General features: G+C 40.1%; 1 protein-coding gene across 1 annotated transcript in view; it reads right to left on the bottom strand.

The window, feature by feature from the left end:
• Positions 1-22,974, bottom strand: part of LOC133651145 (von Willebrand factor A domain-containing protein 7-like) — a 33,332-nt gene that overhangs the window by 1,251 nt on the left and 9,107 nt on the right. The window contains exons 2-14 of the mRNA XM_062049117.1: positions 9,775-10,285; positions 9,418-9,690; positions 9,250-9,343; positions 9,025-9,159; positions 8,678-8,864; positions 8,419-8,594; positions 8,239-8,351; positions 4,034-4,150; positions 3,785-3,970; positions 3,571-3,703; positions 505-648; positions 335-424; positions 8-267 (exon numbers count right to left, since the gene is read on the bottom strand). Coding sequence (XP_061905101.1) covers positions 8-267; positions 335-424; positions 505-648; positions 3,571-3,703; positions 3,785-3,970; positions 4,034-4,150; positions 8,239-8,351; positions 8,419-8,594; positions 8,678-8,864; positions 9,025-9,159; positions 9,250-9,343; positions 9,418-9,690; positions 9,775-9,945 — 2,079 coding nt within the window. The 5' untranslated portion in view covers positions 9,946-10,285. The remainder of the gene's footprint in view (positions 1-7; positions 268-334; positions 425-504; positions 649-3,570; positions 3,704-3,784; positions 3,971-4,033; positions 4,151-8,238; positions 8,352-8,418; positions 8,595-8,677; positions 8,865-9,024; positions 9,160-9,249; positions 9,344-9,417; positions 9,691-9,774; positions 10,286-22,974) is intronic.

Raw genomic sequence — 22,974 nt, 5'->3', positions numbered from 1 at the left:
CTCTCACCCTGATGGTTAAATTGGATGCTCGGAAGTTGGTCGGCGACTGCCTTTGGAAATCAAACGATGCATTGTTGGCCGTTCCATCCACCCGCACCACAAACGGCACCGATGGAATCTTGTCGACACGAACGAGGAACTGACCGCTCCCCTGCGGCTCCACGGTGCCTGCAACCGCTCCCGTACCCGCCGCCTCCACTAGCGTGACGCCGGTGACGTTGGCGGTGTCGCTGCCCGTTAGAGTCACCAGCAGGCTGCCGTTGTTGCCTTTGAACAAAGCAACCTTTAATTGGCGGAGTCAGAGACATCGGCGAGGAAAATACATTTCGCTCACAGGCTGTGGGACGCGTGTCGAGGACATCGAACGCATTCCCTCCGGGCACAATCTCCACAAAGTCAACCAGGAAATCAATGGGACTCTGGTCTTCGAAATAAAATAGTTGAAAGAACAATCAAGTTAGAGCTCCTCTTTTTATATTCTGTTTCTGTTCACTGAGTTCCCACCTGTGACCCTCAGCGAGTACGGGTTTTCTGAGCTTATGTCTATTGTCCATGTTCCCTCTGCATGGTTAATCAGCTCCAAAATCTCCAAGTTTCCCACAGACGAGGACGTAAACAAAGGGATGCCCATGATGCCTTGAGTGGCGCCTGTGAAAGCAGAAATTAAACTTTATTAGGGATAGGAACTGAAAGTTCCCGGTGTATAAATTCCTTGGAATCGCTTGGCATTTTTTTAAACGGTTCACTTATCAATTCTCCCGGATGGGGATGACGTCGTTACGCTACGTGCGTAGAGACGTCAGATCGCAAAATGGCGGTGCCCGGGCGCACTAAACACTCTAAAGTTGACTACATTTTACAAGAAAATATTACAACAGTCACGTCCGTTGTGTCCTTGAGCAAGACACTTCCCCCTTGCTCCTGATGGGTCGTGGTTAGCGCCTTGCATGGCAGCTCCCGCCATCAGTGTGTGAATGTGTGTGTGAATGGGTGAATGTGGAAATAGTGTCAAAGCGCTTTGAGTACCTTTAAGGTAGAAAAGCGCTATACAAGTATAACCCATTTACCATTTATAATATAAAAAAATTAAAAATTTAAATTAGGGATGTCCGATAATGGCTTTTTTGCCAATATCCGATATTCCGATATTGTCCAACTCTTAATTACCGATACCGATATCAACCGATGCCGATATATACAGTCGTGGAATTAACACATTATTATGCCTAATTTGGACAACCAGGTATGGTGAAGATAAGGTCCTTTTTTTTTAAATTAATAAAATAAGATAAATAAATTATAAAACATTTTCTTGAATAAAAAAGAAAGTAAAACAATATAAAAACAGTTACATAGAAACTAGTTATTAATGAAAATGAGTCAAATTAACTGTTAAAGGTTAGTACTACTAGTGGACCAGCAGCACGCACAATCATATGTGCTTACGGACTGTATCCCTTGCAGACTGTATTGATATACTGTATATTGATATATAATGTAGGAACCAGAATATTAATAACAGAAAGAAACAACTCTTTTGTGTGAATGAGTGTAAATGGGGGAGGGAGGTTTTTTGGGTTGGTGCACTAATTGTAAGTGTATCTTGTGTTTTTTTATGTTGATTTAATTAAAAAAAACAAAAACAATACAGATTAAAAATAAACCTGATACCTATAATTTCAGATATTACATTTTAAAGCATTTATCGGCCGATAATATTGGCAGGCCGATATTATCGGACATCCCTAATTGAAATGAATGCCCTCTCATTTAGATGAGCATGATGAGAAACGGATTCCGACTGGCTCCGAGGTTGGCAGTATAACAACATTTTCACTCAGTCATTTCTATTTTCAGGTGAAATGTTGTGTATAAGTCCATTCATGTCAGCGATTAACTTCAAATTTGAAACTTACATGTGATATTAACTCATTACATGCCAAGTGAGATATAACAAACCTTTATTTGTTATAATTTTGATGGTCATGGCTTACAGTTTTTGAATCCTTACATTTTGTGAGGTTTTCAATTCAAGGTTTTCATAAACTTTAAGACAATCTCAGGGCATTCAATCGATCGAAACTGGACTATTTGGTTTGCCTTGGAAGACAATTTGCCTCTCATCCAAGTAGGCTTCATCATTTCATGCTCAAAGACTTAGATTGGTCAGATCGAGTCTTAGACTTAGATTGGTCAAATCTAGTCTAGCGGCTGGTGCCAAAACCCAAAATATTTATACTCAATACGAGGAGGGTGTGCCTGGGCCAAGGTGGGTTCGGCCTATTGTAGAGAGAAGAACAACTGTTGAGATGCAAACACGCAATCATCTCGGGGCATTCAATGGATCGCAACTAAACTGTTTGGTTTGTCTTCGAAGACGTTTCGCTGCTCATCCAAGAAGGCTTCATCAGTTTGTGCTCATAGACTTAGATTGGTCAGATCCAGAGCACGAACTGATGAAGCCTACTCGGATGAGCAGCGAAACGTCTTCTAAGACAATCCAGACAGTTCTGTTGTGATTGATTCAATGCTCTGAGATGACAATGACCTGGATGAATGAGAACATTCCTAGACAAACTAGCAATATTACTGTCAATGCCAACGACCGTTGTGGAAGTGTAAATTCTCCTCGTTAGCATTGAGGTATTGTGTGGTAGAACGATCGCTGTAGATCGACCACTAACCGCCCAAAATAGTCGGAATCACCCACGTTACCGTTCCATTCAGTTGTAAACAGATGGCACAAAGGAGCGTCTGTGACCAGAAAGTTTATAACTCCTGTTATTTGTTGGAGGCTAAATTGCAGAGTCTTTTAGGAATGGTTGAAAGGACAGTGTTGTGTTATGTTGGAGATAGGTGGTGTCGCAGTTGTTTTTCTCACTACAATAGGGCGAAACCATCCTTACCCAGGCACACCCTCGTGGTATTGGAGTATAAATATTTGGGGTTTGGGCACCAGCCGCTAGACTGGTGACTCTAACCAATTCAAGTCTATGAGCATGAACTGATTAATCCTACTTAGATGAGAGGCGAAACCTCTTCTAAGACAAACCAAACAGTCCAGTTGCAATCAATTGCAGATAATAAGTTAATATCACAAGTTACGAACTGTTACATTCTTGTGTAATTTTCACATAATTTATTTTGTTAAATTCTACAGAAGAATTATATATTTATACATTTATTTTCAAAAAAGTTTTTTTTTCCTATGCTATGTATGTGCCTCTAAAGACCTCACTGTAAGCTTTTTAAGGTCATGTTACTTCTAAACTAAACTCAATTACTGCTAATCCACCTTTTTTTTCTCTTTTTTTGCAAATACAAATCGATAAAAGAACCGTTAAGGACTTGAATCGTAAAGCAGAATTAAAAGTGGAATCGGAACCCGAAAAATCCTATCAATTCCCATCCCTAAACTTAATCATGCATGACCTTTGACTACCAAAATACGGTAACTCATTTATCATTATAATTTGGGCTAGTTCAGTAAGTAAGTGGACTCATGCTAACCAGTATTTTAAAGTATAGTGTGAATAGTATTTTAAAGTATAGTGTGAATAGTATTTTCACCTGCAGGGTTGGTGATCGTGATCGTAGTAGAATTTCCTGTGATGTAAATTCTGGTGTTCATCGTGGTCTCGTCTACCAAAAACGTGAAGCTCTCCATTGATCCTGGATCCCTGGAAGCCTGCAGTAGCGTCACCTAAGAGAACCAATCACACGTGTGCATAACTGGAAGCCAAGCAAACAAACTGTGAGTCTACAGAGTTCTAGTTGGCTCTACCACAGAGGAGTTGGAAATCTGACGAATAATGATCGTGGCGTTTAAGAGCTCGTCCGTCTCCACTTCCACAGCCAGACCCCCCGCGGCCTGGGCAAGGTCTCGGTACACCTGAGAGTCCGCCGCGGCGATCCTGTTGCTACTCCGACGCCTGTTTTCCACCGTTGTCCCCGTGATCAGGAAGTTGACCTGGAATGGACAAATGCTTTCTGTAGTCTTCAGTCACAGGCTCCAAGCAGCACCAACACTTACCACACTCTGACTGCGCTCGATGAGAGCGATTACTGTGGTTTTCAGCTCCACGTCTTTGGCCGGTGCGTCCGTGAAGACGAAGATGTCAGAGCTCCGAGGAGAACCCATCAGTCCCAGCTTCAAACGGAGAAACAAATGTGGGGTTTAGTTCGAAAGGACTATAATGGATGGGTTATATTTATATAGCGCTTTTCTAGACACTCAAAGCGCCTCACAGAGAAGTAAGAACTTGTTATTTATTTACTCTACATCCACACATTCATGGTGGTATTTCTGATTCTGATTCTGTAAGCTACAGACCACCACCAAACATTCATTGACACTCTTACACCAGTGTGGGCGGCACTGGGAGCAAGGTAGGTGAAGTGTCTTGCCCAAGGACACCCTCAAGACCGCTCTACCATCTGACCCATGCCATTGCAGACTGCTCTTACAAGGTTTTAAAGGGGAACTGCACTATTTTGGGGAAATTGTGTTCACAATCATAATGACAGACTAGAACTCAAGTCTTTTTTTTTCAGGATTTTAAAAACATTTGCATGTAAACCTGATCACCGACCCTAAAAACACAGTTTGGAAGAAGAAGAAAAATTGCCTGTGCTTTCAGCTCGGTAGGCAGCAGGCTCGCCTCTCACACAGGCGACCTACGCTCACGCCCCGCTCGGAGCAGTAGGAAAAAAACAACGCAGCCAAGAGAGAGAGTACACAATTCCTACACGAAGCATTCCACCGTCAAAATGGGTGGGGGCCCCTTGTCTTCAGCCCAGGTAAGCACGTGCATTAAAGGGGACCTATGATGAAATATGTTTTTTGTGACTTCTGCATGTTGTTACAAAGTTCAATACTCCTGTTTAACAATGTCAAAGTATCAAATCATAAAGTTCATGCATTTAGGCGTGAGCCTCCATACAGTTTGGATGCCTCTTTTCCCAGGGTTTTACAGCAGCTACAAGATGTCCTTATTTGAACATTAAGTGTAGCTCCTCCCCTCTGCTTCAAGCAATGAGGAAACACAAAAAAGGTAGGATAAAGTATTATTTTCATGTAACTTTGACATGCATACTTAAAATCTGCTAAAAGCAGCTTTTCTTTAATGCAGCCAGTGTGATTGATCGGTGAGTGTGCAGGTGTACCTAATAATATGACCGGCCTATCTATATAACATTTTTGAAGTTTATTTTTGACTGTGTCTGGAAACGAATAGCGCTGACTACTTAAGAATATTTATTTAAAAAGTGTGCATTTTTAAAAGATGCTTTTTAAGAGGGTGGAGCGTGGTTTCCAGTCGCAATCCGGGAACATCTACACAGATAGCCCGCTTGCAGGCAGACTCAAAAAACGTGTTAAAGAAGTGACTGTGGAGCGAAATGTACGTAAGGCATACTTGCCAACCTTGAGACCTCCAATATCGGGAGGTGGGGGGGGGGGGGGGGGGGGTTGGGCTCGGGGGGCGTGGTTATTTACAGCTAGAATTCACCAACTATATATTTCATATATATATATATATATATATGTATGAAATACTTGACTTTCAGTGAATTCTACCTATATATATACATATATATATATATATATATTTATTTTATTTACATAGAAGAAGAAAAAAATACTTGAATTTCAGTGTTCCAGTGGCTATCCATTAGATGGCAGTATTGTCCTGTTTAACTTCTCCGTTCATGATGAGTATATCATTTTGGCCGCCATGTCTGTAATTTCCTCGTTCTTCTGCTTCGTCTCCTTGTTGTGTGCGCAGTTGTGCACTCTATAAAAGCCCTAGATGTTATGACGTCTTTGGGCAGGCAAGCTGTTTTATATTGTGGGAAAGCGGACGTGAGAACAGGCTGTCCCCACTCAGTCTCAGGTCCGCATTGAGCTGGAGGGGGCGTGGCCTCCAGCTCCGGCTGAATACCGGGAGTTTGTCGGGAGAAAATCTCTGCCGGGAGGTTGTCGGGAGAGGCGCTGAATATCGGGATTCTCCCGCTAAAAACGGGAGGGTTGGCAAGTATGACGTAAGGAAGGGTTTTAAATGTTTTGTTAATGTAACCAGTAGTGGTTAAGGTAAAAAGGTATGTGCGCTCCAAATGTATACATGATTAAAGTAAGAATTTTTTGTGAGTAATCAAAGGAGTTAAATAATTATTTTTGACAGCCCTAATATAAAACCTTGTTAGAGGTTATTGGTGGAATTGCATGGATTTGACTGACGTCACATCCGGCTCACGTCCCGCCCAGTAAATATGCGTGGTGGTCAAGCTCGCTCTGTTCTCAAGGGGCCATTTAGCCTTTCTCGTAGAAAAAAATGCCCAATGCTTGTGTTGTTTTCGGCTGTACGAACCGTTCAAATCGCGAAAAGGGTAAATGTTTTCTTCAGAGTTCCTCGAGAGGTAATCAAAAAGGGCAGAAGAGTGCAAGAAGTTTACCTGCTCAGTGGCCTTGTGGTTAAAGTGTCCACCCTGATATCGGTAGGTCGTGAGTTCAAACCCCGGCCGAGTCATACCAAAGACTATAAAAATGGAACCCATTATCTCCCTGCTTGGCACTGCGCATCGAGGGTTGGAATTGGGGGTTAAATCTCCAAAATGATTCCCGAGCGTGGCCACCACTGCTCTCCTCACCTCCCAGGGTGTGGAACAAAGGGATGGGTCAAATGCAGAGGGTATTTTCACCACACATAATCAGTGGTACTTTAACTTTAAGATTTTACAAAACAACGAAAAACGCAGCATGCACTCCAGTCCAAGGGATCGCTTTGTTAAAGTTTTGTTTGATATACTTTTAACGTTTATTATTTCCCATTAAAGTATTATCTTGATATTATTTGTATTTCTTGAGACACATTTTTAATCCGAGTGTTCCGTAAAGCACTAACTCGGCAAGTCTAAATAAAAGAAAGCAAATGTGAGCAAAACCTGAAAGAGTTAAGCTTTTACCAAAGGCAGAAATGACAGTATAAAGGAATCTTTCAGCACATACACAATGTTGACATCTATAGTTATGTTTTGGTAAAGACGGAGAAAAACGTCATGTGCAACAACAACAACAAACCATGAAATGCAACCACACACAAAGACGTTACAAGCCTCCATGTATTTCCAAGTTTTCATCTGTTTAGTCGTGTAGAATGGCGTCTGAAGTGCAAAAAGTTTGATATGTCTGGGAATGCGACCGACGTATAATCCTTGATATCACTCGACAAATCCTTCTTTCATGAATTATAGGGATCTATTCCTTTGCATAGTTTGATTTTTTTGCTCGTATTTGCTTTTTGCAGGAAGATTTAAGCCTCTTTTGTACTGAGATAGTTTGTGCGCTGCTTGCTGCACAACAGCCATCTTAGCTTGGCTGACCACCACTGTTTTTCAAATCCGAGAAGAAGTCACGTGACGGAATACAAGCAATAGAAGGTGGGTGTCCATTGCCTGCATTGTGTTTGCAGTTTCTACTTTCTAGAACAACTTTTTTCACCAAGCGCCACCTCAGAAAACACTTGGCTCTCCAAGTACCACCATAATGATCAACATTAAAATACAGCAGCGCGTCGTAGGCCTAAATATTTATTAAAAACAAGGCAGAGGTTTTATATTTAGATTTAATATTTAGTATCTCCTTTCATTTTCTTGTCATTGGTTGATTAGATATTTTGGATCGTATTTTATATGTTGAATATGTTTTAATTTTATTTATACTGTCGCAGACTGAGTCCTTTATGTTATGTTCCACATGTGGTTTATTCAGTGTTTAACAGATGTTATGGTTTCCCGTAGCCTTGAAGGCATCATTGTTACAAGCAGCTTTCTCTGCCAATGTTTGTCTTTGTTTACATGTGTCCTGCGTGTTGATTGGCTGGGAAAGGGCGGAGAATGTGGAGAACATTCGGTTCCCACGTGTGTCGTGTCATAGAAATAAGAAGGTCTTGTTTGTGTCTTGTTTATTTTGGTGTCGACTACAGTCGTCGGATTCTAACGACTTACATTGAAGGCTGATAAACTTTTGATAATGGCTCAAGTCACGTCATTACAATATTTAATTATGTGATTTTTTGGGGGGCGTACCACTAGATGGAGCCCACGTACCACTAATGGTACCACAGTTTAAGAATCACTGATCTAGAAAAATCAGAAAAGGAAAATATATATTTTTGTCTCACACAAGGATTGTGGATGATGGGCAAAATCCCCCCAAAAGTCTAGGTTTCCTTTCAATACCTGAAGGCCAGTGAGACTCCTTTCTGCGTTATCTCCTCCACCGCTGGCTGACAGATCGTCAACGAAGCCCTTGAAGACTTGGGGGTCAGTCGTCCTCATCAGCGGCCCAACTTCTAATCACAAAATGAACATAGTCTGTCAGAGAAAAGGAAGAAGGATCTTCTTTCTATGAGTTCCTACCGGGATCATTGAAGGGAACCAGAATGAAGGACTGAGGTTCATCGTCTGTTCCCGCCACATTATTGATGAGAGAAGAAGTGGCGACCTTCACTGCCGCGATGTCGTCGCTCATACTCTCCGTGGTGTCGATCACGAAGCACAGAGCTTTCCCAGACCCTCGGGAGATTCCCAACATTCTGGCGAATGAGAACGATTTAAAGATGAAAATGTCTGCCTTTGTCGGCAGGAAAGATGGGTGTGAGGGTCAGGATAGTCATACAGGAGGAATGGAACGTCCTCCACCTCCTGGCGAATGTTTTCCAGGATCTCGCTGGTCGCCATTGCTGCCAGATTTGCAGCCTCCTCGTGGAGATTCCCGTGTTCCGAGTCTGGCGTGTCTTTGTTGATCCCTCCGGTGGGATCAATATCGCTGGTCTGGTCAAAAGTTCCGCCATGACTGCACTTTCCTTTGCAAGAAAGAACACAGGTTCAGTGTGTCTTCTTTCTTTGTTGGACCTTCTGGAGAGTCTTTTTTGACTGGAGCAAAACTACTGTCAACTTAAGGCTCTGGAAGACCAACTTTGGAGTTTTCTCACACCAAAATAATCAAATTATTTGGCAACTTACCTGCGGGCTTGGTGGGCACTGTCGGGAATAGGCTAAAGTATCCAGAAGTCAGTACATTGTCCTGCGTGATGTCCTCAAGTATGTTATCACTGCAGTCATCGCCATTACAGCTGCGACAAGTGGCCCGGTTTACAGCTGCGATCAGATTGAACTTGTTGACGCTTTTTGAAATTCCTTACGTGACAACACCTTTATTTGAACTCCATATTTCCTCATCAAGTTTACCTGCTATGTTGCCGATGCTAGTGTCTGATCTGATTAGATTGGAATTTGGAAACTGGTTACCATTTTCCACCCAGTTGCTGTGGCTGTAGAAGTCCTGAGAACAAAAGAACGCCTCGTTTCTGGAAATTCTTTATTTTAGCCGTGCTGCTCGGAGGAGAAGGAGAGAACCTGTAAAGGATGGAGAATTGTGCCCAAGTTCTCCCTGGCTGCCTCAAAGTCCTCCTGATTGATGCTGTTCTTCACTGTAATCAGGCCCCCGACGATGATGTTCCGACCTTCGACGAACGACTCGTCGTCAAAGTGGAAGCTGGCGTTTAACACTTGGCGGATGTCCACGCGCACGTTCCGGAATTTGATGGTTACAATCGCCAGCTGGAAGCTTCTGATGGAGTTTTGCGCCCTGCAGGCCGTGGCCACATCCGTAACTGTAAATGGTTGCGCCTGTGTACACACACATACACACAAACACACACTATTGTCAATTCCACTATGTAATCAAGAATTCCCCTGAGTTAAGAAGCTCACCGGAGTCGTGAAGATGTTCCCCTCGGCCTGGGCCAGAGCGCGGCACACCTGCACGGTGGCATTTAAAATGGCTGTGTCCGTGATATCCAGATGACTCTGTGAGTCTCCGGGCAGAATTCCAAACCCCCGGGCTCCAGTTAGAAGTAGTACGAAGCCCAAAACAACCAACATGTCTTCCCAGCCGGTGACACGCGGAAACAAATAAGACACAATCGGCTCGTGTGCTCAGTCACCTTGAATCAGCTGAGCCAGTCTGACGTTCCCTTCCCGAGTCACTTCTGAGTCAGCGGGATTCTACAGAGAGCTTTTCTTGTTAGTTGACGACAAGCAAGTGACTTACTTGACAAGGTGGAAGTTGAGCGCAGCTGAAGTGCGGCGGCTTCTGAGCACAGATATATTGCGATGGCAACAGTAGTTGTCAAAGGGCAGGGTCACAGAACCTGTTCAACCAGTTGCTTCTGCTGGGCCTCCATCTGTGCTGATGGCCTCAGACCCTGATGGGATCTTCTTACTGGCCAAGGTGCGCCAGGCCACGTCCGAATGACAAGAGATTGCGATTAGTTAGCATACGTAATGTAAACACCTTTGTTTGCTGGTTTTGACTTTTGATTTCTGTTTCTGCTTGTTTGACCATCTCAACCAATGTTTGTGTGTGTGTGTGTGTGTGTGTGTGTGTATATGTACATGAATGTACACATATGTATATATATATATACAGGTATATGTATGTGTACGTGTGTGTGTGTGCGCGAGCGTGTGTGTGTGTATGTATGTGTGTATATATATATATATATATACACTGTGTATGTGTGTATATATACATATATTGTGTGTGTGTGTATATATATATATGTGTAGATACATATACTGTATACATGTGTATATACAGTATATATATGTGTATATACTGTATATATGTGTATATACAGTGTATATACATATACTGTATATATGTGTATATACAGTGTATATGTATACACTATATATGTATATATGTGTGTATGTATATATACACTATATGTGTGTGTGTGTGTGTGTGTATACACTATGAATGTGTGCATGTACTGTATATGTAGGATCAGCCCCAAGATCCAATAACTTGTTCATTATACCATTTCTGACATTTCCCGAAAGTTTAATCAATATCCGCCAATACATTTTTGAGCTATGCTGCTAATTTACAAACAGACAAATATATACCGGTAACCTCCTGGCAGAGGTAACAATCCTCTTTTGTTGTACCAATCATTTCCTTCAAGACATTCATTTGGAGATCAAAGCTCCAGCTGCACCAAACATGCCAAACCTGTTCCACCGGTTGAGCGACATATCAAGGCAATTATCTTTTTCCAAGTTGATTTTCCCTCTGGTTTATTTAACTAAGCTTAGATAAATAGTTGTACAATTATGCTAATAATTATGTCATTACTTCCAACTCTTTATTAAAGCGTAAAATAAGTCCCTTTGACGAATGCAGCTGGCCAGACCCTATTTTTCGCTGACGTGAAAAAACCCATGTTAAAGTTTATCTTCTTTTTTTGGGCAAATATTTAAATTATTTGATAAAGCACGGTCTCTTTAAGCGCTATTGATAACTTATGCGAGCCATTGGTAAGGTTTTTCTATTTCTTGGCTTACGTGTATTTACTTGGGAGCCCGCTGCAAATGGCACTTTTATTAATTGACAGAGGAAGCTAAATAACAAGTAAAATCATCATAATCCATCCATCCATTTGCTACCGCTTGTCCCTCTCGGGGTGGCGGGGGGTGATGGAGCCTATCCAAGCTGCTCTCGGGCGGAAGGCAGGGTACACCCTGGACAAGTCGCCAGCATTTACCATAGTCACATTCACATTCACACACAGTAAAGGTAACATTAAAAAAAAGTAGCAGAGACAAGCCGAATAGTTTTGCTGTAAGTTGAGTTTAAGTCGTATAAGATGCTTAGTATGTTGCTTAGACAGATTTGTTTAGTCATTCGCATTGTCGATGATTGAGAAATTGTTGTCAGAAGTCCAACAAAAACACTGAGTCGTAGAAGTTGTGTAATCTGTGTATCATTCCTTTAATTTCTTTTTCCATTTGAAACCACCACTGAATAACTGCGTTGTTAAAGTTAAACAAAAAAGTTTTGTTTTTCGTATGTACATATACTCGTTTGATTAAAAAATGGATACCATTGTTTTTTTTGTGGTCATTTAATTTTCCGTTCATGAATAGGAATTCAAAAACAAAAAAATGAATGGTTAATTTTTAATTTCATTTCGAAACACACAAAAAAAACAAAAAAAAAACAAGTGTTCTTCTTTTGCAGTGTTGGAGGGCAATAAATCGATACAAAAAAATAAAACAGTTGGATGTGTATTATATATGTCATATAACACATTTAAATCAACAGAAACAAAAAAACGTAATGTTTTATCATATTCCAACACTGGAGGTTGCTATTTAAAGATAAAATGGACTGGCATGGATGGGGGATAAAAAAAACAGTCTGGTGTTTCCTGTGTGTTTATATATGAAAATATACAGTATTGATCCTTCTGTGTATCTGAGTCAGTGTATATGTAAATGTCTGTAAGCGTATAAGTGTATGTGTCAGTGTATACTTTGTGTATATGTATATACTAAGTGTATACAGTATGTGTACAATTAAATGTGTATACATATAAGTGTATACCTTTTTAGATGTGTGTAAATGTACATAAGTGTAAGTGTATACGTGTAAAAGTAAGTGTAATGTGTATATGTGTAAGTGTAAATGTACGTGTAAATGTTTAAGTGTATATGTGTAAGTGTATACGTGTAAATGTTCAAGTGTATATGTGTAAGTGTATACGTGTAAATGTTCAAGTGTATATGTGTAAGTGTATACATGTATACTAAATGTGTAAGTGTAAATATGTATATGTGTAAGTGTATATTGAACGTGTCTATATGTGTAAGTGAATATGTGTAAGTGTACATGTGTGTAAGTGTATACATGTAAAAGTAAGTACAATGTGTATAAATGTGTACGTGTCAGTTTAAATGTTTATATGTGTAAGTGTATACTGAATGTGAAAGTGTATACTGAATGTGTAAGTGTAAATGTGTATACAGTCGTGCTCATAAGTTTACATACTCTGGGAGAATTTATGATTTCTTGGACGTTCTTCAGAGAATATGAATGATAGCACAAAAACATTTCTTCCACTCGTGCTTAATGGTTGTGTGATGCTATTTATTGGCAAACAACTGTGTTTACTCTTTTTAAATCAAAATGACAAAAAAAAAGTACCCAAATGACCCTGATCAAAAGTTTTCATACCCCAGTGACTTTTATCTGATAACATGCACAAAAGTTGACACAAACAGGTTTGAATGGCTAATCAAGGTTCCAATCCTCATCAAAACAATTACCAAAAAAATGTGCATTGCACAAAAGGCAAGCTGTGAAGTTTGCCTACAGAGACCAAGATAACTTTATCTTCTCAGAAGATTGAGTCGTAAAAAATTCCTGAAGATGAGATCTGTGTTTTCAGAGACGCTCAGAAGAATGTCAAAGACTTGTTTCCACACTTCATGAAGCTGACCATAACGTCAAACTGATTCTGTTGTCATTTCGTGGTTTTGGCATTAACTGACTCGTGATTAGAATATTTTATGAAATATAAAATAAAAATCCAAACATTTTGTCATTTCAAATGGTTTGTGTTTCCATTTCTTTTTCAAAACAAAATAAAATGTGCTTTTTTTTTTCAATTCTTATTCACTAAAGGAAATATGATGACTAAAACATACACAGACCTTTTTTCAAATCTGTCATCCGAGATGTTCGTGTATGTTTTGGTCATTTTCGTGTTTCCTTTTCAGCATTGGGACTTGAAATACAAAAAACTATTGATTTATTTGGGTTACATTTTGATCCACAAAAAATAACATTTAAAAACAAAGTGTTCTTTTTCAATTTTGAAAGGCAAATTCAATTTTGAAAGGCAAATAACCTGATCTTTTTTTTTTCTATTTTATATTTCATATAGCAAAAATGAATGTCAGTCAAAAATTACTAAAAAATGGACAAAGAACAGATGTTTTTTTCATATTCGACACCGGAACTAGAAGTTATTTCAACAACAAGACCACACCACACTGTTTGTTTCTACATGTCAGTCCAAAATATTGTCTTTGATGTGTATTTCTGGTCTTGTTCAAAAGAGACGTCGGAGGCGCTTTACTGAACCAAAAGTTGCTGTATTGCAAACGAGCGTCATTATACAGGACTGCAGTTCCTGGAGTCAAAAATGTATTACTCCTAACTTGGAGAAACCAAACCATCAGTTGTATATTCCTCCTTCCTGTCTCTGGGTGTGTGCTAAGTCAGGAGAGCACATCCTGACCATAAAAGGAGATGTTCGTGTGTAAGTGTCTGGAAAACAACTGCTTTAAGTCAGAACTTAAATGTTGGCGTTGAGCTAGACAGGTAGTCTCTTCTCAAGGATAGGGCTATCACTTTTGCATTCCAAAGTCCCAATTAGGGCCTCTTTCCTACGAGAAGTGATCCAATCCACCTGCAAATGTCAAACTAAGGGGCCTTATCTATATATATATATAATATATCATATACTGTATATTATGTGCTCAAACTGAAATACCACTGTTTACTTAAACTTGGTGGTTTGCTTTCTCCAAGATGAATATGAACATTAACCATATACAAAACATAATACGAGTTAATTAATTTACTTCATCTTTAAATAGGAACTTGTGGTTCCGGTGTCGAAATATAAAAAAAATAAAACATCCGTTTTGGATCTTTTGTTCCTGCTGACCAATTTTCAGTTTGGTAATATAAATATAAAATGCAAATAAAAGCTCAGTTTGAGACCAGAAAAAAAACAACTCCATTTTATGTTATTATTCGCTCAGATGTCGGTGTGGCCAGTAAAGCACCTTATTGGGTTGTTAGCATTTTAAGGTTGCTGTGGTTTAACTTAACTTAGTAACAAGCTACATGTAGCTTAATAGTGTTGTCCCGATACCAATATTTTGGTACCGGTACCAATAGTATTTTGGTACTTTTCGATACTGTTCTAAATAAAGGGGACCACAAATAATGGCATTATTGGCTTTATTTTAACAAAAAATCTTACGATAAATTAAACATATGTTTCTTATAGCAATTTTGTCCTTAAATAAAATAGTGAACATACAAGACAACTTGTCTTTTATTAGTAAGTAAACAAACAAAGGCTCCTTATTAGTCTGCTGATGTATGCAGTAACATATTGTGTCATTTTCCATTCTATTATTTTGTCAACATTATAAAGGACAAGCTGTAAAAATTGCTTATTAATTTACTTGTTCATTTACTGTTAATATCTGGTTATTTTCCATTTCAACATGTTCCATCTACACTACTGTTAAGATGTAATAATCACTTATTTTTCTGTTGTTAGGATGCTTAGTTTTGAAATTGACCACAAATTTTGGTATCAATCCGATACCAAGTCGTTACAGGATCATACATTGGTCATATTCAAAGTCCTCATGTGTCCGGGGACATATTTCCTGAGTTTATAAACGTAATATAAATTTTTTTAAAAACTAAAAAAGATTGTGTGATGCTAAAAATATTGATGTAATCATAGTAGTATCAAAATGTGTCAATTCCCCCCCTTTCTGTCTACACACTGGGTCTGCTTGTAAGTACTCTGTGATTGTGCGCTGCCGAACATGCTCCTCTGCTCGCAAAACCAGCAATGCCATGACGTGACGACGGCGTGGGGGACCGGTACTTTTTAGAGGCAGTATAGAACCAAGTATGATTCATTAGTATCGTGGTACTATACTAGTACCGGTATACCGTACAACCCTATAGCTTAACTACATTTTCCAGTTGCTTAGTTACTTTTTTACAGTGTCTGATTCTTCCTCTGTCACAAGGGGTAGAAGAGGCGCGCTGTGTGTGGGGTGGGGGGGCATGTCTGTGTTTACTAACAAGACATCATGGCGAAGCCGAAGCAGAGTTTCTTAACATGGAGATATTCTCACTACTTTTCTTTTGTCGAGCACAAAGAAACGAACATTTTTTTAAATGTAAGTTGTGTCTTGGATCAAAGATCCTATCTACTGCCCAAAACAGCAATTCAAATCTGCTGAAACAGCTACAAAAGCAACATGCTTCGACGAAGCTAGTAAAGAGAGACACAGACTCCGATGCCACTTCACCTCCACCTCCACCTAAGGATTTTAACGGAGGGACTGCTAGCCAGGACAACATTGATAGAGCCATTGCAGCGTATGTGCTAGAAGACATGCAGGCTATTTCTACAGTGGAGTCACCCGCTGTTGTACTAACTAGCTACTGGTTTTCAGTAACTAACCCAACACTGCGTTTTTAACAAGTAGCTTTTCCTGTAGCTTAGCTAATTTTAGACCCATGTAGCTAGGTAGCTTACATCAAAGCTACAAGCTACAAAGAGCGATATTGGACTGCGAATTCAGGCCCCCAGAAATATGGAGAAAATACAATGACTTTGATAAATGAGAACATCCATACTTGCGGAGAAAATCCATGATTGATTGATTGGTGTTCGTATAATGAGTCACAATTGGCTAAGGTTACGACAAAACATTATGGACTGGCCAATCAGAGGCAAGGTAGGGCGGGTCATCGAAACTAGTAATCCAAATCATAACATTCACGCATTAATGTCGCATGCTGATGAGGGAGCCAGAGACAGAGGGACGCTTCAAGCTGACCACTCAAAAAAAACAAAAAAATAAACATACTTGAAAATGGCAGAAGAATTCTCTCCCACAGATTGGATTATTCCTTTAGTAATAAAGATGAGGTGCAGGAAACCCACAATTATGCGTGTCCTTGGCCATATTTAGACAAATGTGCGTTTAGACACATTTAACAATTTTTAACAAATTGATTTTAACAATGCCCAAAACCTTAGTTTTTAGTTGTTTACTCTGTCAACCAAAATCATAACTGCTCTCTTCATCTAAGACGCACATTTAGGAACACACATTAAGGTGAGTTGAGTTCATGAAAAGTTTTACTGCACATAACCATTACCAACTGTTCCCAAAAACACAAATCATTGTTTTGTTTTTTGTCAAGATATAGATAGATGCTGTTTTTATTTACTCATGCAGAGAAAATGAAACGCATTATAGAGGTGGGCCAAAGAGAAGGCAAAGTAAATAAATACAGACAGTGGAGTGTGGGGTAGTTGTAGGGTGACCCCAGCTAAATGACAGATAGTTAATAGTAATGGCCCTTATTGGGTACATTTGTACACTCTCAGTTAGATTAACATTGATATTATACATGTCGGCCCATGGATAGAATTGCAATTAAACGTAGTTTTGATGCAGCAAGCTACTTTTGCTTCCCCCGTAGCTTAGCTGCATTTAAACGTGAGTAGCTTGTAGCTTAGCATACTACATTTACTAAGTAGCCTGCCCATCACTGTCTGTTGGTAGTGAAACTGTTGTTTTCCCCTTGGGAGTCAAGTTCGCGTCCCTGCGTGTAACCAATTAGTAACACTTAACAACTTGAGTTATTGCCCCCCTTTAAGCCCTCTTAAAAAAATATATACAAAAACTGCCAAAAAATACTCAATTTTCATGTCATGAGCTGAATTTTAACCAAGTATTAGCGACATTGTTAATATAGGAGCTACTTTTTTTCTCTCTCTCTCTGTGAGGATCATGATGAATTTCTTCATCTAAAACGGAGAACACAAGTCTCGTGCTGGAAGATACAAACATCCTATCAGTCGGCATCCCAGCGAGAGCAGCCATTGTACAGTAAGTGATTGTTTTATCATGTTCCTAGTTTGTGTATCTTGATTAGCACTCTGCAATACTGCTGCATGATGATTTGCGTTTCCAGTGTTGGTAATAACGGCATTAGAGCATAACGGCGTTATTCAATCAATCAATGTTTATCCATCCATCCATCTTCTTCCGCTTATCCGAGGTCGGTCGCGGGGGCAGCAGCCTAAGCAGGGAAGCCCAGACTTCCCTCCCCCCAGCCACTTCGTCCAGCTCTTCCAGAGGGAACCCGAGGCGTTCCCAGGCCAGCCGGGAGACATAGTCTTCCCAACGTGTCCTGGGTCTTCCCTGTGGCCTCTTACCGGTCGGACGTGCCCTAAACACCTCCCGAGGGAGGCGTTCGGGTGGCATCCTGACCAGATGCCCGAACCACCTCATCTGGCTCCTCTCGATGTGGAGGAGCAGCAGCTTTACTTTGAGCTCCTCCCGGATGACAGAGCTTCTCACCCTATCTCTAAGGGAGAACCCCGCCACCCGGCGGAGGAAACTCATTTTGGCCGCTTGTACCCGTGATCTTGTCCTTTCAGTCATAACCCAAAGCTCATGACCACAGGTGAGGACGGGAACGTAGATCAACCGGTAAATTGAGAGCTTTGCCTTCCGGCTCAGCTCCTTCTTCACCACAACAGATCGATACAGCGTCCGCATTACTGAAGACGCCGCACCGATCCGCTTGTCGATCTCACGATCCACTCTTCCCTCACTCGTGAACAAGACTCCGAGGTACTTGAACTCCTCCACTTGGGGCAAGGTCTCCTCCCCAACCCGGAGATGGCACTCCACCCTTTTCCGGGCGAGAACCATGGACTCGGACTTGGAGGTGCTGATTCTCATCCCAGTCGCTTCACACTCGGCTGCGAACCGATCCAGATCCGATGTTTATTTATATAGCCCTAAATCACAAGTGTCTCAAAGGGCTGCACAAGCCACGACGACATCCTCGGTTCAGAGCCCACAAAAGGGCAAGGAAAAACTCACAACCCAGTGGGATGTCAATGTGAATGACTATGAGAAACCTTGGAGAGGACCGCAGATGTGGGTGGATCCCCCCGCCCCCTCTAGGGGAGACCGGATGCAATGGACGTCGAGTGGGTCTAGCATAATATTGTGAAAGTCCAGTCCATAGTGGATCTAACATAATAGTGAGAGTCCAGTCCATAGTGGGGCCAGCAGGAGACCATCCCGAGCGGAGACGGGTCAGCATCGCAGAGATGTCCCCAACCGATGTACAGGCGAGCGGTCCACCCCGGGTCCCGACTCTGGACAGCCAGCACTTCATTCATGGCTACCGGACCTGTGCCCCCCCCCCCCCCCCCCCCCCCCACAAGGGAGAGGCGGGCAGAGGAGAAAAGAAAATAAACAGCAGATCAACTGGTCTAAAAAGGAGGGTCTATTTAAAGGCTAGAGCAGGGGTCACCAACGCGGTGCCCGCGGGCACCAGGTAGCCCGTAAGGACCAGATGAGTAGCCCGCTGGCCTGTTCTAAAAATAGCTCAAATAGCAGCACTTACCAGTGAGCTGCCTCTATGTTTTTAATTTTATTTATTTACTAGCAAGCTGGTCTCGCTTTGCTCGACATTTTTAATTCTAAGAGAGACAAAACTCAAGTAGAATTTGAAAATCCAAGAAAATATTTTAAAGACTTGGTCTTCACTTGTTTAAATAAATTCATTATTTTTTTTACTTTGCTTCTTATAACTTTCAGAAAGACAATTTTAGAGAAAAAATACAACCTTAAAAATGATTTTAGGATTTCTAAACACATATACCTTTTTACCTTTTAAATTCCTTCCTCTTCTTTCCTGACAATTTAAATCAATGTCCAAGTAAATTATTTTTTTTATTGTAAAGAATAATAAATACGTTTTTATTTAATTCTTCATTTTAGCTTCTGTTTTTTCGACGAAGAATATCTGTGAAATATTTCTTTAACTTATTATGATTAAAATTCAAAAAAATTATTCTGGCAAATCTAGAAAATCTGTAGAATCAAATCTAAATCTTATTTCAAAGTCTTTTGAATTTCTTTTAAAATGTTTGTTCTGGAAAATCTAGAAGAAATAATGATTTGTCTTTGCTAGAAATATAGCTTGGTCCAATTTGTTATATATTCTAACAAAGTGCAGATTGGATTTTAACCTATTTAAAACATGTCATCAAAATTCTAAAATTAATCTTAATCAGGAAAAATTACTAATGATGTTCCATACATTTTTTTTTAAAATTTTTTCAAAAAGATTCGAATTAGCTAGTTTTTCTCTCCTTTTTTTCGGTTGAATTTCGAATTTTAAAGAGTCGAAATTGAAGATAAACTATGTTTCAAAATTTAATTGTCATTTTTTTTCGTGTTTTCTCCTCTTTTAAACCATTCAATTAAGTGTAAATATCATTACTTATTAATAATAAGATAGAGTTAAAGGTAAATTGAGCAAATTGGCTATTTCTGGCAATTTATTTAAGTGTGTATCAAACTGGTAGCCCTTCGCATTAATCACTACCCAAGAAGTAGCTCTTGCTTTCAAAAAGGTTGGTGACCCCTGGGCTAGAGTATACAAATGAGTTTTAAGATGGGACTTAAATGCTTCTAGTGAGGTAGCATCTCTAACTGTTACCGGGAGGGCATTCCATAGTACTAGAAAACGCTCTATAGCCCGCAGACTTTTTTTGGGCTCTGGGAATAACTTATTCAATGTCAATCGATCAATGTTTATTTATATAGCCCTAAATCACAAGTGTCTCTAAGGGCTGCACAAGCCACAACGACATCCTCGAATTAACAAATTAACGGTGTTTTTTTGTTTTTTTAATTACGAGTAATCTAATTAATTATTGTACCAGTCAACGCAACCGTTACTGAGAATGTGAAGTGGCTCGTTACTGCAGTTTGATTGAATGAACTGCAAAGTGTCAGGTTTCGGGTCATGCCCAGCTCACGCTATCTCACCGCACGCTCTGACTGACTGACACACAAGACATCTCGGGAACTTTCAAAGTCGTGTTCTCAAACTGGAAGTACCGGCACTACGTTTCGCTCAAATTAAAGTTAAGAATGTTGGCCTAACATGCACGCTATGTCCAGGAAGAAAAAGTGTTTATGCACGTCTGCCTCAAGCTACTGGAGTCGCATCTCACATCAACACGTGCCAACATGACACAACCCAACCTCACGCCCATATGCAGACATTTAAAAAAAAAAAAAATCAGATTCATCACATTTTGGAATTCGGAAAAATCATAAATAATCACAGGTGATTTTTCGCTTGCATAGGTAAAATTAGCTTTAAAAAAATCCTTAATATTTGTACACAAATGCAATTATATTGTCAGAATGTCATCCAGGAACGTTTTTAAACGTTTTACTTGAATGCACGTCATTTATTTGCCCAAATTTGTTAACAGTTTTATCTGAAGTTCTTTCAGGCTGTGTTTTGGTACACAGGTGCCAAGAATTGCACTACTTAAAAGGCCAAATGTTCCTTTGTGTCTTCTTACCCAAGTTTACATTTTTAGTACCATATTGGGTTTTGTACAGGGTGTCCACAAAGTCTGGGTCCACGGTTAAAAACACATGCATTTTAAAAGAAAAGCATTTTATTCAATTGTAATGTTGATAAATAATATTTTCAACATGATTTCCGTGATTTTCAATGCATAATTTGATGCGCTTTACAAATTTCAGGTCAACTGGATGGAATAGGTCTGAATTGCCCATTGTACCCAGACTTTATGGACACCCTGTAGTTTCAATATTTATTGTTGTTACTTCACAGAAATGTGTATTTTTTTTAAACCTTTATTTTTCTATGCATATCATATGGCACACTGCAATTTATTGAGTTCAGGAAAAAAAAACAATTCTAAAATGTATATATATATATATATATATATATATTACACAAACCCCGTTTCCATATGAGTTGGGAAATTGTGTTAGATGTAAATATAAACGGAATCCAATGATTTGCAAATAATTTTAAACCCATATTCTGTTGAATATGCTACAAAGACAACATATTTGATGTTCAAACTGATAAACATTTTTTTTTGTGCAAATAATCATTAACTTTAGAATTTGATGCCAGCAAGACGTGACAAAGAAGTTGGGAAAGGTGGCAATAAATACTGATAAAGTTGAGGAATGCTCATCAAACACTTATTTGGAACATCCCACAGGTGAACAGGCTAATTGGGAACAGGTGGGTGCCATGATTGGGTATAAAAGTAGATTCCATGAAATGCTCAGTCATTCACAAACAAGGATGGGGCGAGGGTCACCACTTTGTCAACAAATGCGTGAGCAAATTGTTGAACAGTTTAAGAAAAACCTTTCTCAACCAGCTATTGCAAGGAATTTAGGGAATTCACCATCTACGCTCCGTAATATCATCAAAGGGTTCAGAGAATCTGGAGAAATCACTGCACGTAAGCAGCTAAGGCCGTGACCTTCGATCCCTCAGGCTGTACTGCATCAACAAGCGACATCAGTGTGTAAAGGATATCACCACATGGGCTCAGGAACACTTCAGAAAGCCACTGTCAGTAACTACAGTTGGTCGCTACATCTGTAAGTGCAAGTTAAAACTCTCCTATGCAAGGCGAAAACCGTTTATCAACAACACCCAGAAACGCCGTCGGCTTCGCTGGGCCTGAGCTCATCTAAGATGGACTGATACAAAGTGGAAAAGTGTTCTGTGGTCTGACGAGTCCACATTTCAAATTGTTTTTGGAAACTGTGGACGTCGTGTCCTCCGGACCAAAGAGGAAAACCATCCGGATTGTTCTAGGCGCAAAGTTGAAAAGCCAGCATTTGTGATGGTATGGGGGTGTATTAGTGCCCAAGACATGGGTAACTTACACATCTGTGAAGGCGCCATTAATGCTGAAAGGTACATACAGGTTTTGGAGCAACATATGTTGCCATCCAAGCAACGTTACCATGGACGCCCCTGCTTATTTCAGCAAGACAATGCCAAGCCACGTGTTACATCAACGTGGCTTCATAGTAAAATAGTGCAGGTACTAGACTGGCCTGCCTGTAGTCCAGACCTGTCTCCCATTGAAAATGTGTTTGGCATTATGAAGCCTAAAATAGCAGAAGGGAGACCCCCGGACTGTTGAACAACTTAAGCTGTACATCAAGCAAGAATGGGAAAGAATTCCACCTGAGAAGCTTCAAAAATGTGTCTCCTCAGTTCCCAAACGTTTACTGAGTGTTGTTAAAAGGAAAGGCCATGTAACACAGTGGTGAACATGCCCTTTCCCAACTACTTTGGCACGTGTTGCAGCCATGAAATTCTAAGTTAATTATTATTTGCAAAAAAAAAAAAAAGTTTATGAGTTTCAACATCAAATATGTTGTCTTTGTAGT

The sequence above is a fragment of the Entelurus aequoreus genome, linkage group LG05 (genome assembly GCF_033978785.1).
Source record: "Entelurus aequoreus isolate RoL-2023_Sb linkage group LG05, RoL_Eaeq_v1.1, whole genome shotgun sequence".
Taxonomy (NCBI): domain Eukaryota; kingdom Metazoa; phylum Chordata; class Actinopteri; order Syngnathiformes; family Syngnathidae; genus Entelurus; species Entelurus aequoreus.
Note: the sequence above shows the minus strand (reverse complement) of the source record. Positions and strands in the feature narration are given on the sequence as shown.